This window comes from Myiozetetes cayanensis, unplaced genomic scaffold (genome assembly GCF_022539395.1).
Source record: "Myiozetetes cayanensis isolate MyiCay16 unplaced genomic scaffold, myiCay2020 scf1, whole genome shotgun sequence".
Classification (NCBI taxonomy): domain Eukaryota; kingdom Metazoa; phylum Chordata; class Aves; order Passeriformes; family Tyrannidae; genus Myiozetetes; species Myiozetetes cayanensis.
In genome coordinates, this window is record NW_026086604.1 from 5,389,884 (window position 1) to 5,410,149 (window position 20,266).

The window sequence follows — 20,266 nt, forward strand, 5'->3', positions numbered from 1 at the left end:
TCTTTTACTAAAGAGAATAAGGTCAATTTTCACATGTGGATAATTTTGATAATCAACATTAGCAGGAAAATTTCCAATATGCATGCAGACAGTATTCACCATACTTTAGATATTTAGTAATCTTCTTTGATTTCAAGCTGTAATTAACTACTCTGAAAGGGTTATTGAATTCTTTAAACAGTAAATATTTATATTGTAATATAAACATTTCAAAATGATTTAGCAAAAGCCCAAAGCCCATGAATGCATGTTTAGCAGTGTAATTCTGTAGCAGTCTTACTATCTGAAGAAAGAGCAGCTTTACCCATGAATTTTTGAATTGGCAATTGCATTATCAGAAGAAAAAACTTAAAAGAAAATTGTATTTTCTTTCTTTTTTTAATATACCCTTATTAACAGTAATTCTCTGATATGGAATCTACATATTTTTTCTCAGTAAGAAAGACAACAAACCCCCACACTAAGAAACCCCAACTCTTAAAAGAAGGGTGGGAAAACAATGTAAGTAATCAAATGAATAAAAAGTGTTTCATCTTCATGAGATGTTTCGGGCATCAGGATCTTTCACAACCAGGTCAACAGCAAGAGCACAAATTATCATTTACTCTTTTGCCACAGAAGACAACAAACTATTGAGTTCATGGGTTACTGGTTGAGTAAGCATTTGGAGCGGTTCAGTATGTTTTGTGTAAGAGGGATTTAAAAAAAGTTCAGTCTATGGAGGTCAGAAAAAAACCCCTACAACTTCCCATTATCTTCAAAATGATGCCAGAATTTCACTTCATGTGAAAACTCTTTCCTGATTCTAAATTTCAGTAAGAATATAAAGATAAGACCATTTAAGCTATTTTACACTAAACAGTTCTAGGCATAGAAAACTGGTTTAGTATTTAGCTTTGCAAAAGCAGGAACTCAACTGTAAGGATTGATTTATATTTTATTTTTCTCTAGGTAATAAGATCAGAATCTTGTTTAGTCAGGAATTCTAGCTCAGTGGCTTTCTTTCTTGAAAGAGCATGAGCTATTTTGATTACTGGATATATAGATTCCTGATAAATTTTGTCATAAACCTTTATATTTTCTCCTGTAAGCCCGTTGCCTGATTTGCTATTTTTAGGGGTGTCGACATTTCATACTTTTTTAATACTTTCCCAATGATGAACTTAAAAAAGATCCACACAGCAAAGCAGCTTTATTTTGGCCCTTGGCTATAGCTTAAGCATCTTTAAAATCCAAGTTTGCCAGAGATATTCTCTTGACTTGCAATTATGTACAAAACCTGCCTGAAGACAAGGGTCAATGCACAATGAAGTATCTGAGGCTGCACAAACATTTATCTTCGCAATATCTGCTTTAATACTAAATACCTTCACTAATTTCCATTACCAAGGGGGTTTTTCTCCCCATTAAACAAATGCAGCTGTCTTGGGCAAAACTGATGAGCTTGTAAAAATAATTCTCAGCCCCTTCATCCAATTAGTCTTTTTCATAAAGCTAAAAAGTCAAAGATATTCTGATTCTTGGTGTGCATTTACTTCAGCTGCAACAGCATTGCTGTTCTTGGACATTGGTAACCCAGAAATTCTGCTACAACTTTGGTCTTTTAGCACACATTTGTGAACTTACTACAAAAAACCACTTATAATGTTAAAATAGTTTAAAAAAAAAAATCACAAAGTTCTGTGTGGGGAAACGGAAGCGGAACCACTCTTAAGAACAGATTTGATTCTATTCATCCCCAACCCTTACATACACATTTCAAGTTTCTATTTCCATTTTGAGCTTTAAACTTTCAGTTCCTTTGCCCAGAAAGATGAAGTTCCAGTTTGAAATGTATGCTCTGCAACATCACTTAGAAAGATGTATGACCTCAAAGTTGCTCTAATTCAAACAGTCAGGGGACATTATGTCATGCATTTATTATGTACCTAAATGTGGGGGACATCCCCAAGACAGCAAAGACACTACTGGAAATGTTGTGATGGACAATTCATTCGAAGGCAGGTTCATGTCCTTGCCCAAAACCTTTTGAAAAGGTGATGTCACAGAGAACTGGTAGCATGGAACTGTCATCAGGACTGTCCCACTGTAAAGTCACTGATGGCAGCACAGGCAGGATGAATGTCTACATGAAGCGAATGACAGAGCTACTGCAACGAGACCCAGATTTCAACTCAAAACACAATCACAGGACATAAATGTTTATCCAGTAATAACAAAACCCAGCACAAATGGAGTCACAGAATCAGAGAATGGTTTGGGCTGGAAGGTCCTGAAGTCCAGGCTGCAAAGGCTGGAGACAATCAGTCCTTAAGTTTTCAGTAAAATGAAATAAAGTACTTGTAACAGAAACAGCTGGATCGTCTGCAGTCAGCCCACCTTGACTGGAAACCAGTGGTTCCTGTGTTAGGCCACTCAGTAATGAGTAAGACTTGAGAAAAACCATACCACATTTGTGAGATATTTTAATATGTGACTATCAAAGCTAAGTCATACTAGCAAAACATTTCAGTATTGCCATTAAGGAGCTCTGTTGTTCACGGCTCCAGAGTGGAAGACTTGATACTTCAGTCCTTGAACAGCTCATAGCACTCCTCAAATGAGCTTGTATTGGTAATCCTGGTGTCCAGTCCAAATTACAGCAAGTGAAATTGCATTCTGCTTATCTAAATTCCCCACACAGTATCTATATACAGTTTTTATATTTGGCCTGCATTTAAAGTGTTAGGTGCTGTTCCACTCCAGAGGCTCGTGCCTGTCAGTCTGAAGGGAATCATTATTATATATCTCCTGTGCTTATTCTAAGGCTTTTTTTGACTCTGCTTTTCATTTAGTTAAATAATTACCATTGCTTGCTGTGAAAAACACTTTAAAAATGCAGTTTTAGCACAGTGAAAGATGACAGCAGGAAAACTTCTCCAGATTGAGAGATTAACTAATAAAATCACCTTAAACATTTAAAGTTTAAAGATACAGAATTTTTTTTGTGGTCAGTTTTTTCCAGGTATTAAAAAATTATCTCTTACTCCAGACTCTTTGATCAATGATAGAGTTAATAGGAAATCTTAATTTTAGCCACATTCCCATAATATCAAAACCATTTTTCAATAGTCAGTATATGGAATTAGAAGCTATGAAAACCTGCTAACAAGGTGGCATTTTGGTGTGAAATTATCATCTGATATTGCTTATTTTCAAAACAGAACAAAGAACCAAATTATGCTTGTGTTGGAATGAATTTGAGATTCAGTGAAGAAAAACATATGGAACCACAACTGAGGAACTGGACACACATGCTTTGCAAGTAGTATTTAGAGAAAAGAACGCAAATTAAATTATCAGAGTTTTATTTCTGTTACAAATTATCACAATCACAATTAATATAAAACAGAAAGCACTGAGGAAACATGACTGTTGGATACAAGATTTATCAAGGTGTAAAAACCACATCCAAGACTCTACTGCTAGAAAACCTGTGACTGTGTATTAGAGAAAACATTTCTATGCATCAAACACCAAGTGAAAGAGAATAAGCAGCATAGTATAATTGACAGGGATTAAACACCTTCATGTTATACATGTTTTTGAAGGTAATGGAAGTTGGAGCATCATTTCTACCCAAGAGCCTTGTTTTGAGCAGACTTGTTTACAATCAGCTATTAGGAAAAGCCTCAGCATAAACCACCAATCTTCATTTTAACTTATCCATGTTGTTCATACGTTAGACAAGCTATTTCCAGAAGCATTTAAATTCTAGTCATGAGACTTCACACACTCTCTTACACTTGCTGCACAAGGCTAAAAAGAGTCACCAAAGGAACGGAAGGAAGGGGAGGTTGCGTTATTGCTTGTAACAGGAACTTAGATGAAAATTCTTTATTGAGCTCCAAATAAAACATCGTTGCATCACTATACAATTAAGAGTTTAAATATACAATTATTTTAAAAAGTGTATACAGTTATACACTTTAAGGCTTTAGTACAAGAAATACTGAACAGGATTTTCACACTCTGTAGCCTCTTGCTGATGTCTTGGCACACGGGTAAGTACAATGCTCTAAGCAGTCCATAATTAACATGGCAGAAGTTCCTGAAAGAGAGCAAAGTACCATTTATTTGTATATATCCTGTGACTGGCGACCATGAATTCTCTGAAGACTATTAGATTATAAGCAGTGGAATAAGGCAATTGTGCATATAATAAATGTATGTAGATTTATGGAAACCACTGAAGAAACTGTCATTGAAATTCAGTGCAAATGTTATAAAAAGGTTCAATAAAGGCAAATTAATTATATGATTAATTATAACCATTAACATTACTTGTTTGACTGGTAACATAAAGTAATAGACCAGTGTCAGAGTACAAAACTTCACTAGAATGAAAACACACTTCTAGGTTAATTTGTCACAATGGAAGAAAGGCTGCCCTCTACATTGATTTATTTTTTTAATTTAGAGACCTTTTCAGATTATTTTTCCCCTCTGTTCAAAATCTAATGGATTTCACTTCAGAGATTACAAAAAAAAAAAAAAAAAAAGGAAAACAAAACCACAAAAAGCCCACAGGGGAAATGCAGAGAACAGCAGAACAGTGCTAGTGTATGTTATTTTAGGAACTGTCAAGAGAAGTTTTGCCCTCCAAATACATAGTTTTGAAGAGTATCTAACATCAATTTTTTGACCTGATGTAGTTTATTGTGCACACCTCTATAGGACATGGTGATTGATACTTTTTGGTTTTTTAAGACAAGCAGTTAAAATGCTTGCTGATACATTCATCCTCCCTACTGGAGGTATCAAGAAAAGATGGCATTGAGAAAAAAAAAAGAGTTACGCAGACATTACAGAACACTGAATTCACTTCCGAATTCACTTATTTATCTACTAGTCATCCCTGGCACTAGATATTTTAGTTTCAACCCTTTCAAGTTTCACTGTATATGTTTAATATAACACTTGATGTTTGCAGATGAACACTTCCTATGTAACTCATCATACTATGTGATTTAAGATGTGAACAGAAAGAGATTGGGTCAATTCTGCTATAAATATTTTTAAAAGATATTTATATATTCAGTTTTGCCACAGCAGTTCTAGCAGCTGTTATTAATTCTTTGCCCTTTGAGCCCTAAGGGGCAGAAATCTTCTCCAAGCTCCCCTACCCTTAAAGAGTCCTTTGATTTAAACCCTTAAAACATTCAAAATTGTTCTAAAGCCATTTTGTACGTACAAAAGGTTCCTTCAGCCTGTGACAGCAGCCTCTTAAATTTACTGTGGTATACAGAGGCAGTGCAATGTATGCAATATTTCACAGTAGAGAGCTCTATTTATCTCAGCCTTGTCAACTAAAGGCACTGAGATCATGAGGTTAGCAGGGAGAATTATCATTCCAAATAGGAAAAAAAAACACAACCTGTTCTATTTAAAATATATACCATCTGAGCATAAATACAGTTAAACAGTAGAGCCAGCTATTCTTCAACTGATGTTTCTCAATGAACTTGTTCTTCAATTTGTGCCAAAAATCGGTCTGCTAACTTGTGCAGAAATGCTCGACTTGGAAAATCAGTCTACAAAATGTCTTTTTCAAGTTTTAGGTGTGTTTGCTGACCAGATTAGGGTTTTAAATTCCCATTTTAGCAGTACTAGCATCAAATTACATTGATTTTCTTCAGCTTCCTCTGTGCAATGAAATACTTAATTGGTTGAAATGTTGTCATAACTATGTACACCTTTCAATACACAGCCAGAGGAGTGTCCACACACTGTAACAGCGTAATGTCCTCATTAAGGGTAGCTTAAAACTATTACTTTTCCCATCAGAATTGAACAGAGCCAATAATACCTAAAATAAAGCCTTGTGTAGAATTAAGAATCAAGGACCTGATCAAAAGCTTCGTTATTTATTTAATAATTTCACAGATGAGTAAAGATACCTACCAAAGCATCAGAAGATTAAGGTTTTTGTTCTCTTGGTTGTCCAAAGAGGTGGGTTTCCTGACAAGAGAGGAAAAAAGAGGTATTTTTACTAAAGTTCAAAGAATTTCAAATAAAAACTAAAGAAAACAATGTAAATCAAGCTATAATTAATAGAAAATTAATGCTTAACAAAAAGTATTTGTAATGTTTAAGTTACTAGAATTTATGGAAAAATAATATATTACAAACTACTGGTTATGAGGTTTTACAGTTGGTTAATAGGGAATAGTTTGTCCAAATTTAACTAGCTAAGCTAAGGCTTTTTAGATTACTGATACAAATTAAACGTTTTAAAATGAGAATTTAGGTGTCCTCAAAGCCTTTCCTACATTCTAAAAGGAAAGTTGTAGCCTCCCTGTTTTTATTGGTTATATTGAGATAACTTAAGTGAGATTAAAATCTAATTTGATTTATTTACCTTGGCAAATGAAGACCGTTTTAAGGGTTACACATCCTCTGCCTCTGACGAAAGCGACCTCAATTAGTCAAGTCAGAAAGTCTTTAAAAGCTTTGTGTTTATTGCTTCCAGCACGGAGCGAGGTGGTCATTAACGTATCAAAATTCTCATAAAAATTCCAAAGTTGCACTAGTGAAAGAATGCTCAACAAGATGAAAACTAGTCACATCTTTTCCAGAAAATTCATTAGCTATTTTAAACCATTTTTTTAACAAAAATATTTTGATTTAATGTGGCACTCAAGCAGATCCATACCATTTGGATACTTTAAACAGCATTTATATCTACTGTGAGTATATAGAGAGATACATTTAGGTTTAAACCATTTTGTTTTAAAAGAAATTGCGCAGTGTTTAATATGAGCCTTTTATGCTGATCACTGTTAAACACTTCTCCCTGTTTACTACTATTTATGAAGTTTTTTTATAAGATAAAGCATAAAATTAATCTCACACACACTGATTTTTCTTTCAAAAGTTTATTTAGTATCAAGCAAGGGTAAAACTTTGCTTAACACTACAGAACATTTCAAGACTTGAGTTACAAAATACCACATTATTCGCAGTTTGCTTTCCTTTTTATGCATGTTTGCAAAGAGAAAATCTAGCAAATGGCTGAAAATAAAAACTAAGAACTAAATTGTTGAAAACCTTTAAAATAAAAGGTTACGCTTATGTTATAAAGAATGGACTACCGTATTTAGTAAACCTATCTTTTGTTTAACACTAGTTAATCAAAGGTTATTTTTTTGATCCTATTTTTTCAAATACAGTTTGGAAATAACAAAGTTCCTTGTTTTACATATCTTTCTGTCCAGGTTGTTCTTTCAACAAAATATTTTAAAGTTCAGTCCATCCATTCAGATTTTTTATGCACTTTGAGTTAATAAAAAGGGATTGTTCATAGAAAAAATTACTTTGAACAGTATACAGGACTGGTGGAGATTGGATATTTCACAACATCAGACAGTACAATCAGTATCTGGCATATGGCTGGTCTCTGTAGACTCCTTTTGTTGTCCTTGCAGAAGGTGTCTTGTGTCGTGAGTTGGTCCATTCTTCTTGCCCTACAAGAAAGGAAAACATGGTTAGACCCCTTCCAGTGTTCTCAGATGCTGTACTTATTTTCTCCCTTATTTAACTGTTAATTAGATAACCACATTCTGTTTACCAAAACCAGAGTGTACAAAGTGAAATCTAACACTTAAGCCAAAAAATCTGGGTACAACACATCTATGTGAGCCATCCCACAATGATTTCTCAGCACACAAGAGCAGAGAATGTGATAAGCAAATGGCAAGGATATTTAGGGCATTCAGCTGGACCTGCTTGTTGCAAATGCACAGAAGTGTCAGCTCCAGTAGCAGACCTATCTATAATTACACCGGGATTAAATGAATGGAGGGTATGAATTATGTATAAGCAAATAAGCTGCCCTCAGAAATAAGTTTCTTTGCATCAGTACCAGTTTAAACCTAATTCAAAGTATGCAATCTAAGCCTCAAGTATCCCTATAAACACCTGTGGCTTCTAATACCCTAGGGCCAATATTCCATTTCACTGTAAACACACATCTCCTCCAAAATGAAAGAAACAGGAAGGCAGATTTTAAAAGAAATTAAAAGGACAAGGAGTATCACTTGAATTTTGACTATAAACTTTTAAAAAACATGCTATTTTTAATGATTTATAATCCTACCACCTTTTAACAGTAATAAATATTAAAATAGGTAGCAAAATTATTATATTAAATGAGAGTCAGACCTACTGTGCCAAGCATTTACAAGAGGGAAAACACAGGACCAAATGCAAAGTATAATGAAACAGTACTTAGGTACACTTAATCAAGTAAACACATCAGAGTACTGTATCATCCCTCCAAGAAAAAAAAAGAAGCCACAAAAAAAAAACCCCAAACCAAACCAAAACAACAAAAAAAACCAAAAACCAGCCCAACCCCAAAAGCAAATAGACCTTCAAATAGTGTATGTGTTTCCATAGCTACTAGAATTGCCCTGCCCTAAAATGCAATTCAGAAACTAAGGGTGGAATCCAAATCTGTGGTAGACTAAAATGTAGGCGTCACTTTCTTTTTATAGCCAATTAAAAAGAACTCCTTGAATGCTAAGGAAACTTGCTCCAACAAGAAGTACTTGAAATTAGATGATAAGAATCCCATATATCAAGGTTTAAGTTTCACCATCTCCTCACAGAAGCCTCATCCTAGCTACTTTTTATTAATGTAGAGGGCTGCCTGCAGAATACAGGTTATATAAATCATACATAGGTGGTCAGGACATTTGCTAGGACGTAAAAGGAACAAGTTCAAATTTGGTGTAAGGCTAAAAGAATTAAACTTGCACCTCAGGCAAGTTCCACAGGAATCTGATAACAAAGTAACACACACGAGAATCAACCTCTTGTGCTTCCTCATGACACAGAATGCAAGGCTTACATTAAAAAAAGAGAAAGAACCTGAGCCTCATAGTAAGGGTAGCTGAGTGAGGGGTAAGAATTAATATCCTAGCTCTTAAACACCACTGCAAGGAACTGCTCAAATATAAAAAGCTGTCCTGGCAACAGTTTAAGGGGAATACTTGGCTCCTTTTCAAGCAACTGGTCAAATCAGTAGCGTAAAGAGTTACCTTACTGTTTATCATTTTCATTTTGGTGCTGTTCATTTTGGGCTCCCAATCCCAAAAATACTGATATTCTTCCTACATCCCCTCGAGTGTCACCTGAGTTTCTCAGAGGAGGAAGTTCAAGTAGCTCCTGGGAATCTGAGTTCCCTCCTGGCCAGCACGAGCCAATTATCTGCTCATTATGCAGTATTACGAATTTTAGTTTGAGGTACCTAGTGTTCTTTATTCCAGACTATTAGTCTCCAACTCTGCATTTAAAGGATATACTCGAACATCAGCTAGTTAAGAAATAAAATGTATAAGTGTTTCTATGTGCAAAAACTTCAGTGGCTGCAACCCATAATCATTCTTCAAGATATTTATAGTCTTCCTCTCAACTTGAGTAAATACATCACTTAATATTCTGAGTGGCTGTGTTTTGATAAACACAAAACCAACTTTAAATGCAAAAGCAATGAAAAATCCATATTTTCAACCTTGAATACCACAATCCATATTTTCCCCCATCAGTCTACCTACATTAAGCAGTTTCATACATTTTCACCCCCATCAATTTTGCATTAATGAAATAGTCTTAGAAATATCAGGCTTATAATGGCAAACAGTTTATTTTAATGCTGAAATAAAGATTTAAGCTATATATCTATCAACACCAACTGAAAGTGCTGGGGGACTGAGGAATTCCAAATGACCTTCTTTTGCTAAACTGACTTTCCCCTTAAGCAAAATAATTAGTTTAAGCAGATGATGTTGGGTAAACTACTAGATTAGGTGCATTTATCACAACTTAGTTGAGGTCATTTTAGTTTTTAGCAGGAAGAATCCAAATGGAGTTGGAGAAAAAGACCATGGAAAACTAAATAGAGCTCTAAAATCATCGAAGCATTCATTACCCAGAATCACAACTTTTACATTAGTTACTAACAACCCTCAAATGTTTGAGAGTTGAGAAGCCTAGATTATATTTCTCTGATCTTTAGCCAGAGATTTAACATTTATCCCTTAAGCAAAGGTGCCTTTTAACATGCTTTATGCTTCCTTATAACGGATTTCTTTAATTAAACCTGTCACTACCCCACTTCTGTATTAAAAAAAAATGTGATCTTTACCACCAACATATGTTTTTTGCTTCATTATGCATTGTTTTGTCTCTATATGGAGCAACTCACTGCCCTCATGACTATTAGCTACCTAAAGTACTTCCCTAACCTTTACATAATGACTCCCTGCTTGATTTCCCAGGACTGATGCATGAAAATGAACTAATACAAAAAGACCATACAAGACTAAAACACACTCAATTAGGCCCTGATTCAGCTGGGAGCTTCAGCATATTCTTACCTTGTACCAAGTTTCAATGCCAGCTATGCCACACTAGAGGCATTTGCTTTTGGCAGCCAAAAGTTCTGGAAAAATGTCCCACTCTCACATTTTTCTCTTTAAATCTCATTAAATGTGACATGAAATGGGTGCTTGCAACACGATTTAGATTTGATTTTTTTTCTATTTCTTTGATTTTAGTTTCACACAACTACATTAGCTAACAGACCTTAGAGACCCCTTTCCAGTATTTTTCTCAATAAGTATACAAGGAGCTCTGCGACAGCACAGGAATCCCTGAGCAGCTGTTATCCACTGCAGAACTGAGACTCTCCTTATGGAAATTGTTCTTTGATTATATTTTTTCAGGAGTCTACTACCATAGTCATTCAGCTAATAAAGCCACTCACCGTAAGAGTCATATGTTTCCTCACTCAGGCCGTGACCATAGTCATAGTAGTCTGCTCCACTGTGAAGGGAAGAGGGAAGTGGAAAAAAACAAGAAATAAACCAGTTAAGAGAAGCAATGCTTATTACATATTCCACCTTTGAAAAGAAGAAAGCTTGAAGGATATAGACACACCCCAAGATAAGGAAGATAAGTACCCATGTGACAGTGACAACTGAGGTTCTGCTTGTTCATTACTTACAAACCATATTTACTTTCATTTAGGATTTTTTTTTCATCACTGAGCCCCCCATCCACATTGCAAATATGGATGTGGGAATTTTGTATTTAAAATTATACCTATAGTTCAGAAGGCTGAAGACCACACAAGTGTCAATGAAAGAACCAGAGGTGTAGGTACCGAACCAACTGATTTGTCATATAAACTCCTTTTCATTACCTTCTGTTGCCTAAATATTTTGCCTCTGGATCTTTGAATTCACTGGTAAAAATGTAATAAAGGACAAGCAATTTGCTGATTGGAGGGTTATACAGCTGCTATACCTGTACAAGTTCCAATGTCTTCAAAACAAGACAGATGTGCACAAACATAAATGCTATCATTTTAACTGTCAGGCAGGAAGTGAGAATAGGAACTACATTAGAAGCAGAAATATGTAGTTTTTAGGATTCAGAAATATCTATGAATAGCATAACCATGGCCTAAACCAATCTTTCATTTCATAATGGCCTTTACATTTTTAATAATATCTCTGAATAGAAACTGAAGAACAATCCTGGTTACATACTATTCCATTATGCTTTCATATGTCATGTAAGTCTGGCTATGTGTAGTGTTTTATTGTCGTACAACACCAACAGTAAGTGTCTTAATTGTTTCTTTCCTCTTCTTTCTAACCACAGCCAGACTCAGGGCTGATGGTATTTGGAAAATACAAACTGTAGCTACCAAGTCATCACCTCTTGAGTGAGAAGGAAATCACTAATATATGATCACTAGCAAGTAATTACTAATATTGACAAAACGTTTCTAACATTAGATTGATTGTTAACAAAATAAACACCAGAGAGAAAAAAAAAAAACAATTTTATTGCCTTAACATGAATTAGCAGGTAAAGCATTTACATAAAACAAACATCACAATCACTTCTAAATTGACAAAACAATTTGTTGGTTTGGGTTGTTTGTGGTTTAGTTTGGGTTTGGTTTTTTTTTTTTTAACTAAGAAGTTTTAAATCCCACAAAGTAAACAGGACAGAAAAAATACAGTTCTGGTATGTGCAAACACATATATAAAAGAAGTCTGGGTGAGTATTTTTCATTGCTGGTATAACACTTCCTAAACAAAAATTTTAACAGAAGGCAGTATGGAGACCCATAAAAATATCTCTATACAACCTAAATGTTATCTATGGTTCCTCAGTCCATGTGATGAGGACCCCAGAATAACAAGGGTCCTGCAGGAGCCAGTGATCAAACAGTATTTATTCTGACAACCAACTTAAAACTGACATTCACTATCTTTCCACAGAGTAATTGATTATTTTAAGGCTGTCACTGAGTTTAGAAGCCAACAGCAGCTGAGCCCTCTTCCTGTGTCTGTCAATCTTGTCAGAATGACTTTGCAAGGTCTCATTTCATAGATCTGATATATCTATTTAACAAAAAAGACTCACTTTACAGCACATAACCTGCAAAACAAATAAGCATCAGAAAGGAAGAAACCTTTTACTTATACTGAAAGTACATCACAACTCATCTTTATTAACAGACAAGCCCCTCAAAATTAATAATTTGTCCAAAAAGTACAAGTTGTAATGGCAAGTAAAGCTGCCCAGTGCAATTCAGTGCTCTCTGCTCCACTTCATTTGTGCTTTATGAGCAATGACAACCCCCTCCATTCAACTGTATGTTAAACAAACCCAAAGCTTCAGATGAGACAACTTAAAGACCAAGACCCAAACAAAACGGTACATACACAGGATGCAAGAAATTCTCGGGGAGAAAAAAAAAAAAAAAGACCACTTTTTGTTTCATCTGCAAGAGCCTAAATAGCCCATGGAGTTCACAACCAAAACCAAAGGTAACTAGAGGTGGTGTTTTTTTTCTTTTTTTTAGTACTGTATATGAAGCTACAGCTTACAGAAATTTTTTAAGTAAATCATCTAAAAGGAAATCCAGTCAAAGCAACCTGCAATACTAAACTTCTAAATTGTAAGTTTTAACTCATTAACTGAGGTAACTGAGACAGTTGAGGCCAATCCTGCTGTGAGGATTTAAATAGCTTTATTAAACAATTCTTCCTATGGACAGTAGGTATGATACAAGTTTTTGTTTTAAAAGCATCCTTGACATTTAGACTCTTTTTATATATCTCTTTTATCTATGTTCTCTGACATCTTAGCATTCTGACTGAAGATAATTCAAACTATTTCCCTTGAAATTCTGCAAGGAAAGCCCTTTTCACAGAATCATAGGAAGGCTTGGGTTGGAAGGGACCTTAAAGTTCACCTAATTCCAACCCCCTGTCACAGGCAGGAACACTAGATCAGGTAAGTTCAGGTTGCTTCTCTTCCTTTCATTTTGTCTCATAGGAAGGAGAACAAATCCACAAACCCAGTATATTTTCTTTAACCTCATGTGACTCCCTCCTTTCAGAAGAGGGAAAAAAAAAATGACATGGATCTTTTCCTTTTTAACCCAGCAAGACAAGACATGGAACATCATGTTTGGAGTTTTTATGTTTTCAGATGTGAAATGTCTCTTTGAGGCCATTTTCTTAACTTTTCCTTACTTCTCTAAGCATCTACCCTTTTAGATGAATAATTGGATTACATGGCATAGGCAGCTGAGTTTTCAGGCATCTTTGTAACCACAAAGTAAAAGGCAGAAGTGCAACCAACACTGGAGCATCAGCTGTGATTCAGATCTTTTGTACATGCAGAGCTTTTGCTTATAACCCCTCGTATTTAACTACTTGTGTATTCCCATTCCAGCACAGTGGCTTTGGACTGACAAGAGAAAAGACAGAGGCGGCAAACAAAAAATGCTTTGATTTTCAACATCAGCATAAAAACTCAGAACCACTTAATGCTATGGAAGGATTAGCAAGCAACAATAAACTTAAGTATGTTGTTTCTAATTGCTGAGGGCTGGGTAGTAATCCTACAATGCTTAGAGAAAGTATGAAGTGAGGCTTAAGTAGTTTAAGTACAGCCAGGGGGAAGTGCCTATTTTCTCTGTTAGAGAAACAGCCTGAGATGGAGAGTAGCAAGCTCAGATTTTAGCCCTGCATCACTGGTGAAGTAGAAATGCTTCTCTAAGGGTTTTACCCAGTGAAACAGAGGACTGGGAAGATTTCTGCCATTTTTCTAGAATCACTGTGCTGTGAGAAGTGCCTTGAAATACTTTAATTTAGAAGTATTCAACATAAGCCTTCAAAGGACCTGGGGAATATGACCTGAATTTCTCAGGCTTTTCTGCAAAGCTGATTTGTTTCTGAAAATATCTTGATGAACCATGATAGAACAAATATTTATGAAAAAACACCAACAAATAGGAGTAACTGCTCTTGGTATGATGACTTGGTTACGTCTCAGGGATCTTCTACCTTTTATTCTCTGCAGAGAATATTCTCTTGGGATAGATATCAACAGAATGGTAGTTTCAGCCTAACTCTCATGGGTCCCTCACTACAAGACAGTCATTGAGGTGCTGCAGAGAAGGACAATGGAGCTGGAGGGGGATCTGGAGAGTAAATCATATGAGGAGTGGCTGAGAGAGCTGGAGTGTTTAGTCTGGGGAAAAGGAGGCTCAGGGGGAACCTTATTACTCCCTACAACTGCCTGAACAGAGAGAGGTTGCATGTAGTGAGGTGGGTGTCAGTCTCCTCTCTCATACAACAAGTGAAGGGATGAGAGGAAATGGCCTCAAGCTGTGCCAGGGGTGATTCAGGTCAGACATCAGGAAGAATATCTTCACTGAAAGGTTGGTCAGGCATCAGAATGGGTTGCCCAGGAAGGGGGTGGAGTCACTATCCCTGGAAGCATTCAAGAAATGGCTGGATGTGCCACTTAGTGCTATGGTTTAGTTGACATGGTGCTGTTCAGTCAAAGGTTGGACTTGTCTTGGAGGTCTTTTTCAACCTTATGATTCTATGATTCCATATCAGAAAAGGTCACTAGGCTGTTTTTGGGACAAACTCAAAACAGGCAAGTCAACCACAAGTGCAAGTGTACTTCCAAAAATGTACAAAGGAAGCAAAAATATATTGGGATTAATTCATGTGATTGCCACAGCTCTTTATATTTGTTACAGACATCTTTTAGAGTGGTCCTTATGCCATTTCTGTGTTTGAAACAGCAGCAGTGTGGCATGGAGCCTGATTGCTAAGGGGAGATTAAAAGGTCTCTGATTGAAAGCTTTTAGCTTACTGGAAAATCCTAGACTTAAGCACTGACAAGGCTGGCTCTCAGGTTTAAGCACTGAGTGATCAGAAACTTTCTTTGACTTCAGCAATAAAAAACAGCCTTTGCAACCAGTTCAATTTCATGTAATGCTCATTAGGGAAAAACTGACCAAAATTTCTGTTTATTCCTTCGCACATTAGGATCAAGTAATTTTGGACTGATTCCTTCAGACACAGGCCAGGGCAGTTTCAGAAAGTGGCAATAAAACCCTTAGAAACACTAAGGTTTCCTTTTGTGCCACAAGCAGCTCCACAAACATCACCTTTGTCCTTCTACACAGAGTTGCACAGAACAGCAGTAAAGTAGAAGGAACAAATGAGGATCTCTGTAACAAGAGTTCTTTTTTGATAGACCCTGACCAATATGATCACATCTGAAGAGAACTCTTCCACAAGGACAAGCCTCTTTCTGTCATTCCTATTAGATCATCATGCTCAGCTGCTCCTGGTAACAAAAAGCATCTGTCAACAGTAAACAGGAAGAGTGTCCAGACAACAATAACTGTAGTGAAGCTCCCAACTCCATAATTGTCTTGAACACTGAGCATCTGCTCTCAATGCTTCTGTGGATCACTAGAACACCATATTCTGTAACCCAGCTGACAGGACAGCAGAAGTCCAGGATGTTAAGAGGAGATTCACATCTCTTCTTGCATTTTGTATATACATTTTTATTTATTGCCCAGTTCTGCTACTTCTTAGAAGTTTCTTTGGTACATACTCTCATCCCTGCATCTCAGTCTGTATAAAAGATCATCATCTTAGAAAGCAACTGAGACCTGTATGTGAGAGCTTTATGAAATACAGAAAAATGATGCAATCTTCCTTAAATTACATATCCTTGTACTCTCATACGGGTAATACAAACAGCAAATCTATTGCCTATAATTATAAAAGATGACCAGAGTGCCCTCTCAAGGATTCCCTTAGCTATCACTATTTAGAAATTACTTTTTACGGTAGAAATTACAAGAAATTTGACTTCTGAATAGTGCAATGCCCTCAGAGGCATTTGCATTCTGGTGCTACCTACCAGGCACAGAACTATGTGTACCTACATATTTCTAGCAAACTCTACACAGTTGCCTAAAGCAGTTTTACCATCTGAAGTGTCCACTTGTTGCTGCTGGAACTCAATTAGTCTTCCCACCCCATGCCCACTACATTCTCATGTCCCATCTCTCCAAAGAGGAAAGGAAAATGGCAAGTAGAAGAAGTGAGTGACAAATGGCACAAAAAAGGCTCCTTAAGAACAGCAGCAGCAGGAGCTACAGCTCTGAACAGAAATGAAGAATAGAACAGAAACTCTGAATAGAATGAAGCAACAATACATTCCAGAACACGAGAAATGCTAAACATGTTAATGCCAAATATTCTTTACATAAATAGGAAAGCACCATCAGAAAAACTAAAAATTCAGATTGCACAGAATCAGCATTTTGGTTTGGCATGTGAATTAGAACCAAGCCTCAGCCACTCCACCTCTGTCTGGTTTGCAAAGCAGGTTGTGAACTGCTGTCAGAGGAAACTAAAGTCTTAAACTATCCATGTGTGTACCAAACATGTTCCAACTGCTAAATGGAGAATAAAGACATGAACCAAATTAACATTACCATCAGAAAATTATGCGTTTTCTTGCCTTTCTCTCCAAACAGACAAGACTATTCAGGACAGTGGAAGCAGCAGAGAACAGTAAAGATCTGAGATGTATCAGTTAAAGAATCTTTAAACTATTCATTGCAATACTGGAAAGATCTGTGGTTGTTATTCCATCTAACTCTTGGTTACCCCTCAAGTTCAACATAAATGTTGTTAGAGATCCAAAATCAGGTTACTTGTCACAGACTGGAGTACAAGACCACACTGCCTCTAATGCACAGTCATCCTCAAAAACTGCACAGATATGTTATGCCACCACTCTATCATTAGAAATACTGCTCCAGAGGAGTTACATCACACCTTCTTATCTTTTTAATTTACTGGAAGAACAGCACAACTTTCAACAGCTTTCTATAAATCTGGGGCCTTACTCATCAGTGCCATCAAGGAATACATTTGATAAGAGAAAGATTGAATTTAACTGTTTTCAGGGCTGCATAACCATAAGCATCTTACAGATCTTAACAGCAATGCACTGCCATGTTCAAGATCTTTCCAGTGCTTCCCTTACAGAGCAGGGAACAAATCCTGTCTCTCCAAGTAACAGAAGGCAGATCTCTTCCTCTTCAGGACAGTTCAATCCATTTAATTGCAAATGTTTCCTGGAGCTCATGTGAGCTCCACTACTTCTATCAATATGTACAGTTCAGGCGCTTTACACACAGCTCTCACAACACAATTACAGCAAGATGAACCTGGTTATGATTGTTACTGACTTCTGAGGTTACTAATACCCTGCTTTTCATTGACTATCATCTGAATGATATAAAAATTCTGCTTAAAAGTACAATTTACAACTCCCAGTATTTCTATTAAAATAAAACACAAGGACAAACAATTAAGACCATTATAAAGTGTCCCTGCATCCATCTCCCATTTCTAAAGTTGCCCAATTAAATAGGTATTTCCTTACCAACAGAAAGAAGCAAGACTTTTCTTCCCTTGAAAGAAAACGGAATACAATGAGCAGTCAGAGAGAAAGCTGCAACTTGCAGTTACTGCCAGTAAGGAGACACAGTATATTGACTGTCAACCAGCAAGAGTGTCAAATCTTCATCTACAAAAACACGTTCTCTGACAAAAATCTGTTCTGAACTGATGCAGCCTGATTCTCATTCAGCTCACAGGCACTGGCTTCAAAGTGTGAGTCTCCTGTGAAGTTCCTTCTCTACTCCACACCAGGGAAAATAATTCTTCCCTATATATATTCTTCACTATCTACTGGCAAGTGTGAATGTATGATGTTGTCCTTTCTCTAGTCTGGAGAGTCTAAGTAGTCTCTTCCTTATCTTGGTATCTCAGTCCAACTGGTAGAAAGTTAATTATTATTCAAGACATTTTAGACATTATTTCTAAATTGAGAACTTTAATTTGAAAGCCTGACTATCCATGTTCTGTCCCAAAGCCCATATGTACAGCATCTGAAGAGGTCAAGCACCTGGATATTCTCCTTCCACTGTTACCCTCATCATCCAAACTTGAATATCTTTTTTAAACATACTGCAATTAATTTGAAACCCTCATATAATTATTTTTAAACTATGATTAATTCCACAAGTTACCATTAGTTACTACAAAATAGCATTTCAATATTTAAAAAAATATTCACTTTTAATGAGTTTTCCCCTCCTATTTAGTACTTGCTAGAAGATCCTTTTTTCACCTACCCTTTCCTTGTGTTTTCACTTATGTAATCAGTCAAGGAAAAAAAAATCCAAAATACTATCAAATACTAATCCTCTTTAAATACATTGTGGTAATTCAACCACCCAGCTTCAGATGCTGTAAACTCATCTAAGTAAAATTAAACCAGTCATGCAAAATAAACACTAATTTTATGAAATATTTATTTTGGATTCTTCAAATATTTATGATTTCATGTTACTAATTTTTATACTAGTAACACACCTCTGTTACTTTTTTCCAACAGGTCTCCATTTATTTTTAACTGCATTTTTATTTGTATTCTAAACACTGAGGCACAGTCATCATTAAGTTTAATATCAAAGTCATGAAGTGAACCAAAGTAATTTTTTGCATCTAAAAACAAGCTCAATTACTATAAATGAAAAGTAATCCTAAAATTTCTTAAGTAGTGCAGCAATCTACTAACATCAGTATGATGAGGATTCTAAAAATATTTTCCAGTTTTATGAGTGCATCATGCGATATGCTTGTGCTAAGTTGCCCAAATTTTTTTCCCATAATTACACTCAAATTGCCTTAGTCTTAGTCCTGTTTACTGAGATTTCAGGCCAGATTTCTGTAAACCAGTTTTAAAAAATTTAAACACGTATGCTAGACTCACAATTAAAACTATCTGTGCTATTGAGGCACTTCTGAATATTTTACCTTGTCACATTTTAACAGGTAATTAAAAAAAACAAACACAAAAATGAGATTTGAGAAACTGCAGAAACTAATCTCCTCTAATAATGTCAGCAAGAAACCACATGGCAGGGGTTTTCAGTTAAAAGCTACATTAGCTTGTTTATGCTAATGCTTTTGAGACTTTATTTTGCAGAATTATAACCTCCAATAAGCTCATATATACCAGGTGTTCACAAGCAACAGCAATACAAAATGCCAGCCATTTGCACTACCCCTAGAAATCAAACTCCCGTGGATTGATTTGATTTATAAGTCACAGAATGAAATACAAACACCTACTAGCATTAAAATGGAGAGAATTACATCTTGAAAAACTACAGTAACAGACACTGTTTTACATATAATGCATATTTATACATCCTGGAAATGCATGATTGCTGACAAACTCAACAATGTAAATTTAAAACACTGAGCATCACAAACAAACTGTTAGCAATTAACTTTCAAATACCAATAGCAACATCTCCATAAGCCAATTTCAAATCCAAAGGCTCAGCTTTTTATGAAAATCCTCCTCTTAAACAGGAATGTCATTGTCTTTTGTAGGACTACTAAGCAGACTTCCAAAAAACACCTGAAAATTTGAGTTCTTCGTGGAAAATGAGGGTATTGCCAAGAGCCACATACTAGGAATCAGCTTCTCTTGTAACTAAAGTGCCTCTGGAATGACATAAAATCAGGTATTTAGAGAGATTTGAAGGATTTCAGCAAACCAATTTAGTTGTATTCTTCAGGCATCAGTTGAACAATGGCCAGTGCCAGATTTCAAGGTGGTTTTAAGTCCTTTTCAACCCAAAATCCGATTACTTAGTTCCTAAGTAACTACCACAAGCTAACAAACATAAAACTCCTCAAACCTTCAAACCACTAGCCTTTTGTACCCAGTCTCCCTGACAAAGAAATCTTCTACCTTGAATCAGTCACTGTTGAAGTCAACA

General features: G+C 35.9%; 1 protein-coding gene across 2 annotated transcripts in view; it reads right to left on the reverse strand.

Moving 5' to 3' along the window:
- Positions 1-3,330: 3,330 nt before the first annotated feature.
- KHDRBS3 (KH RNA binding domain containing, signal transduction associated 3) overlaps positions 3,331-20,266 on the reverse strand; it is a 92,617-nt gene continuing 75,681 nt past the window's right edge. Inside the window, exons 8-11 of one of the 2 annotated variants that reach the window (XR_007630060.1) lie at positions 10,811-10,869; positions 7,356-7,505; positions 5,944-6,000; positions 3,331-4,090 (exon numbers count right to left, since the gene is read on the reverse strand). Coding sequence is in view for 1 of the 2 variants with exons in the window: in XM_050324939.1 (XP_050180896.1) it covers positions 7,414-7,505; positions 10,811-10,869 (151 nt within the window). In the remaining variant the exon portion in view is untranslated. Of the gene's footprint in view, positions 4,091-5,943; positions 6,001-6,901; positions 7,506-10,810; positions 10,870-20,266 lie in introns of those variants that run through there. The other variant, XM_050324939.1, reaches the window with a different exon arrangement.